At 68.3% G+C, this 5,335-nt stretch overlaps 2 protein-coding genes across 2 annotated transcripts in view; both read left to right on the top strand.

Annotated features, from left to right (window-relative positions):
• Positions 1-3,047, top strand: part of H696_04354 (hypothetical protein) — a gene marked incomplete at both ends in the record, with an annotated part of 4,621 nt that extends 1,574 nt beyond the window's left edge. Inside the window, 2 exons of the mRNA XM_009498230.1 lie at positions 18-782; positions 928-3,047. Coding sequence (XP_009496505.1) covers positions 18-782; positions 928-3,047 — 2,885 coding nt within the window. The remainder of the gene's footprint in view (positions 1-17; positions 783-927) is intronic.
• A 668-nt stretch (positions 3,048-3,715) lies between these two features.
• The window catches only part of H696_04353 (hypothetical protein), a gene marked incomplete at both ends in the record, with an annotated part of 3,758 nt that continues 2,138 nt past the window's right edge, over positions 3,716-5,335 (top strand). The window contains 2 exons of the mRNA XM_009498229.1: positions 3,716-4,261; positions 4,515-5,236. Of these exons, the coding sequence (XP_009496504.1) occupies positions 3,716-4,261; positions 4,515-5,236 (1,268 nt within the window). The remainder of the gene's footprint in view (positions 4,262-4,514; positions 5,237-5,335) is intronic.

Here is a 5,335-nt window from a genome sequence, read left to right as displayed (position 1 = left end):
CCCTCCCCCGCCTGTAGCCGTCTACTATGACGACCTCACCTTCCTTCGGACGGTGTACTTCCTCACGCTCGACGGCATGGATGTCGCCAGCCAGGAGGCCGTTTTTGCCGCCCTCCCCGGGGAGATGCGCAAGGCGGTGGACAACTTCAGCCTGGAGCGCATGCACCAAGTCCTCCGGCGCGAGCTGCAGACCATGCAGTTCAACAGCGAAAATGACCCCAAGGAATTGATCCTGGATGCGGTCCTGTCGGAGTTCATCAACGGCCGGTCGGATTATCAGGACCTGCCGACGGCCCTCTACGGCCCGGCCCTGTGCTACCGGGCGGCCCTGGACTCGGATGCCTGGCCGGCCGAGCGCTGGGTGGCCCTGGCAAAGCGATACCTGGTGGATGCGCCATTTGTGGCGGTAGCCGGTGTGCCGGACCCCCACCGGTCGGACATGCTGGCCCAGCAGGCGGCCGCCAATCTGAAGGCGCACCTGGAGCGCTTCTCCTCGGAGGAGCGGGACTCCTTCGCCGGGGTGCTGGCCGCGGCCGAGGCCGTCAACACAGCCCCCATTCCGGATGCTGTGCTGGCCGGGCTGACCTCCCGCCCGGACCCGGACTCGGTGACCCTCTACCCGGTGGTCAGCTCGCGACTGCATGTCTTCGCCGATGGGTCTCGCAGCGCGCTGGACCTCGACGCGTCCGGAGGCCTGGACACCGGGCGCCTGAACGCCGTGCAGCTGGCCCTCCTGGCCAGCGCCCCGGACCGGATCCTGCCCTTCGAGCTGCAGTTTGATCGTGCGTCGGCGACCGTCCTCGCAGTTGGGCTCCTCTTGTTGGGCTCCTTCTTTTTCCCTGCCTCCGGCCCTCATCCATGGGGATTAACCTGTTGCCTTGTTCTCCCGCCCCCGCCCCCCCACCAAACCCGCGCCCGGCGCCGCAGACGTGCCCAGCCGCTTCTTCAAGTTGAATGTCATCTTCGACACGTCCATCCTGCCGCCCCGGCTGCGGGACTACCTGTACCTGTACCTGAACTATGCGACCGAGGCGCCGATTGCCTTTGCCAGTGCGGATGCCGTGCCGGAGGACCTCCGTGCGATGGCGGTCCTGCGCCCGGCCGGCGACCAGTCCCCGGTCATGGTCCTGCCGCATGACCAGGCCACCACGCTCATGGAGCAGGATACCATCGAGTTTTTGACGGACATCGGGTCCATCTGGCCGCTCGGGGCCAGTGGCATCTGCCCGCGGTCCGAGACGCTGGCTTCCATGTCGGCCTTCGTCACGCAGGCCAACTACGAGCGGGGCGTCCGGTGGCTGGCTTGGCGCCTGAGCCAGGTGCACCTGAGCCCGGCCCGGCTGGTGGTCATGGCCCGGCGTCTGCTGGCCGGCCTGTCGGCCTACAGCCAACAGGGCTCCACCTATGTGGGCATTGCCATGTCCGACGCGCTGACCCATTGCCGGCATTGCTCCAACACGGTGCGCCTAAACCCCCGGCATCAGGAGCACTTCCTCCGGCGGGTGATTCGCCAGTTGAAGGCCGATCCGGCTGGGGCCCTGCGCGATTTGGCCCTGGTGCAGCGGCTGCTCTTCACCGGGAGCGCCGGCGACCTGGAGGTGTCCGGCGAGGGGGCCGAGCCGGCGGTCGCGGTAGCCCGCGCGGTGGCTGCCATCGCTGCCCGGCCGGCTGCCCTGCCGGCCGCCGCCGACGGCCCGGTCGGTTCGCTGCGCATGCTGGCCCATGTGTCGGGCAATGTGGTGGACCTCGGCGAGTCGGCGCGTGCCGTGTGGCTGCAGCACTTTGGCCATGTGGCGGCCATCGGGGATTTGGTTCCGGAGGCGTTGCTGGCCAGCGGGTCGGCCAGCGCGGCGGCTGCCTTCCGGGCGGCCCGCTCGGCCGATGGCGGTCGGCCTGATGACGGCCTCCGGCCGGTGACCTTGCTGGATGTCCAGCGGTCCATCCTGGGCCGGGCCCTGGGCCCGGCCGTGCTGACCAATGGCTGCCTGACGCCCTTGGCCCGGGAGGCTTTGACCACCTCCGGCCGGGCGGTGGTCGTGGAGATGGGCTCCACCGAGAGTTCCTTCTCCACGCACGCGGCCCCGGGCCCGGTGTCCTTCCTGGACCCGCAGGTGCATGAGCTGGATGTCCTGTGCACCTTCCTGAGCATGACCGAGGGGCCCCTGTGGAAGGGTGTCCGCGGGCGCGGGCTGTCTTATGGGATTTACGCCGACAGCGACCCCAATGCCGGGCTCATCACCCTGTCGGCCTACCGGATCAGCAATGCCGGTGTCGAGGCGGTGGCCGAGGCGGTGGACGGCGTGGCCCGGTCTCTGTGCCCGGTGGACGGCTCGACCGAGCCCAACATCTCCGACACGGACCTTGTGGCGGCCAAATCGGTGTACATCTACTCGCGGGTGAGCCGCATGAAGTGCCTCTTCAGCGCGGCCAATCATGCCTTCATGAATGCCGTGTTCCTGCGCCGGGAGGCCGCCCTGCCGGAGCCGGCGGACTTCCGCGGCGATCGGGCCGACCAGCTCTTCCGCGCCATGGCCAGTGAGGTGACCAGCATGTCGGCCGGTCAGCTGTATGAGGCTTTCGAGCGCAATGTCCGCCCGGTCTTCACCCCGGGTCGGTCGCTGACGGCCGTCGTGTCGCCGACCTCCTCGGCCGGGCAGGCGGTCGATGCCTTGGTTGCTCGCGGCGCGGAGGTCCGCCGCCTGGCCTCGGTGGATGGGCTTCTCCCGCGCGGTGATGCGCTCTTCCCGGGGGCCGGGACCTGCTCGGGTGGCGATGTGCTGGCCCCGTGTGCCCACATCCGGTCCTTCAACTCCCTGGCTCAGAGCCCTGAGCTGGATTTCCTCCTGAAGCCGGTCGTGGACTACTCGGATCTTGATGCCGGCCCTGCCGAGGACGACGATGAGGAGGATGAGGACGATGAGGAGGGTGAGGACGATGAGGATGATGAGGACGATGAGGACGATGAGGACGGCAGCACCGACGCCGGTTCCTCCGGGGATGAGGGCGACAGCGACGACGAGGACATGAGCGCCAGCGACTCCGAGTGAGTGGTCTTCCCCGATTCGTCGGCACCTCCCAAATAGATACCAACGCATCGACCGGGCCCGGTGGCCCTGGTGCCTTTGCTGTGTCCCACTCTGCCGTGGGTTGTGGGGACGGGGGGGGGGCCAGATGGGCGGCGGGCGCACGTTTATGTATGGCCCGGGGCCGGGTGCGGGGGACGGGGGCTGTGTGTGCAGTGTGGGTCTCGGGCCGCGGCCCCGAGCCGGCTCCATCGTCTTGCCCTCCTCCGCCTCTCTCTCTCTCCCTCCCTCCCTCTCTCTCTCTCTCTCTCTCTCTCTCTCTCTCTCTCTCTCTCTCTCCCTTGTTTTCCGAGCTGCTTGTGTCCGTGTGGCGTAAACCCGGTCAAGATGTGATGACTCAAGGGGTTTCTCCTGGTCGAGAGCGCTCGCATTGTCGCCCAATGCCTGGGCACCACACGGGTCCGGTCGATCCCGGACAGATCCCCCTTCATGGGCAAAGTGACTGCTCGCCTGCCGCAAGGCAAAAGCGGCATTCTCCTCTTCCCCCTTCGTGGATCCATCCCCCCTCCCCCCTTCCCCCTCTCCCCCCCCGCGCGCATCCTTTCTCTCCCTCCTCCCCGCCTGACATGCTCTCCTCTGTTGGTCGCCTTGTGCGTGTCGCTGGGCCGACTGCGCATGCGGCGCACGTCCGCATGGCCATTGGCACGGCGCGTCCCAGCACCGCGGCCCTTTTGCGGGGCTTCTCCTCGGCGGCGGTGACCGACCCCGAGCCGACGGGCGCCTCGCCCGGGGCCTCGAGCTCGGAGTGCCTGCTGCCGGCGCACATGTTCGCCGAGGTGGCGCCCTTGCTGCGGAGCAGCTTCGGCGTGGAGGCCGACCCGGCTACCTGCAACATCACGCCGACCATCTTCGAGCGCATCAGCCGTGGCTTGCATCTGCTGGAGCCGCCGGCCGGCAGCCCCGGCCCGGGGTACAGCACGCACCCGCTGGCCCTCATCCGGTCGATCATCCAGCGGGCCCTGCTGGAGGCGATCGCCCGGTCGTCCGATGGGAAGGACAACTTCGCCGTCTTTGACAACCTCCCGCCATTTGTCCGGCCGGAGGCCAACTTCGACCACCTGCTGGTGGCCCCCGGGCACCCGAGCCGGTCCTTCACCGATTCGTACTATGCCAGCACCGAGTGCATGCTGCGCACGCACTCCTCCGCGCACCAGAGCGAGCTCCTGCGCCAAGGCCACGTGCGCCTTCCTTCCTCGGCCGCCGGCGCCCTCTCCGCTCGCTGCCCTTTCCCCTCCCTCCTCTCCGACTAACCTCCACCTCCCCCTCGTTTCCCCCCCCCCCCTGCCATGCGGGGCCTGGCGCGCTCGCATCTCCGACACACGCGCACACACGCGCACACACGCGCACACACGCGCACACACGCGCACACACGCGCACACTCGCGCACACTCGCGCACACATGCATACATATGCGCGCCCGTACATCTGCAGCGTAATTTCCTCGTCGCGGCCGATGTCTACCGCCGCGATGAGGTGGACGCCTCACACTACCCGGTTTTCCACCAAATGGAGGGCATGCGTCTGCTGGACCTGGACCCGGCGGCCGGGCAAACGGTCGATCGGGCGCTCCTGCCCCAGGGCGAGGGTGGCCCCGATGCGGTGGGCCGGCAGCCGGCCCTCAGCCAGGAGGCCAGTGACCGGGTGGAGGCGGACCTGCGGGCGCATGTGACCGCCGTGCTGGAGGGGCTCTTCCCCCCCGGGACACCCATTCGCTGGGTGGATGCCTACTTCCCCTTCACCCGGCCTTCCTTCGAGGTGGAGGTCTTCTTCCAGGGCGAGTGGCTGGAGGTGCTGGGCTGCGGGGTGACGCAGCAGGCCATCATCGATGAGCACTACCGGCCGGCGGGGGGTGCGTCGCCCGACGCGCCGAGCGGCACGGTGGCCGGCTGGGCCTTTGGTCTGGGCCTCGAGCGCTTGGCCATGGTTCGCTTTGGGATCCCGGACATTCGGCTGTTCTGGTCGCGCGACCCGCGCTTCCTGACGCAGTTCGATGCGTGCGATCCCGCCCAGCCGAGCACCCTGGACAAGGTGAAGTTCGCCCCCTTCAGCAAGTACCCCCTGTGCTACAAGGATGTGGCCTTCTGGCGGGCGGACAGCCTGCATGATAATGACTTCTTCGATGTGGTCCGCTCGGTGGGCGGCGATCTTGTGGAGTCCGTGGAGAAGGTGCGCCGCGCGACCGGAGGCCGATCTTTGTTGTGGCATTTGTCGCCTTCCTTCTGCCTCTTCTTCTCCTTCTCCCCTGCTGTCCC

The sequence above is a fragment of the Fonticula alba genome, assembly GCF_000388065.1.
Source record: "Fonticula alba strain ATCC 38817 unplaced genomic scaffold supercont2.7, whole genome shotgun sequence".
Lineage (NCBI taxonomy): Eukaryota > Rotosphaerida > Fonticulaceae > Fonticula > Fonticula alba.
Note: the sequence above shows the minus strand (reverse complement) of the source record. Positions and strands in the feature narration are given on the sequence as shown.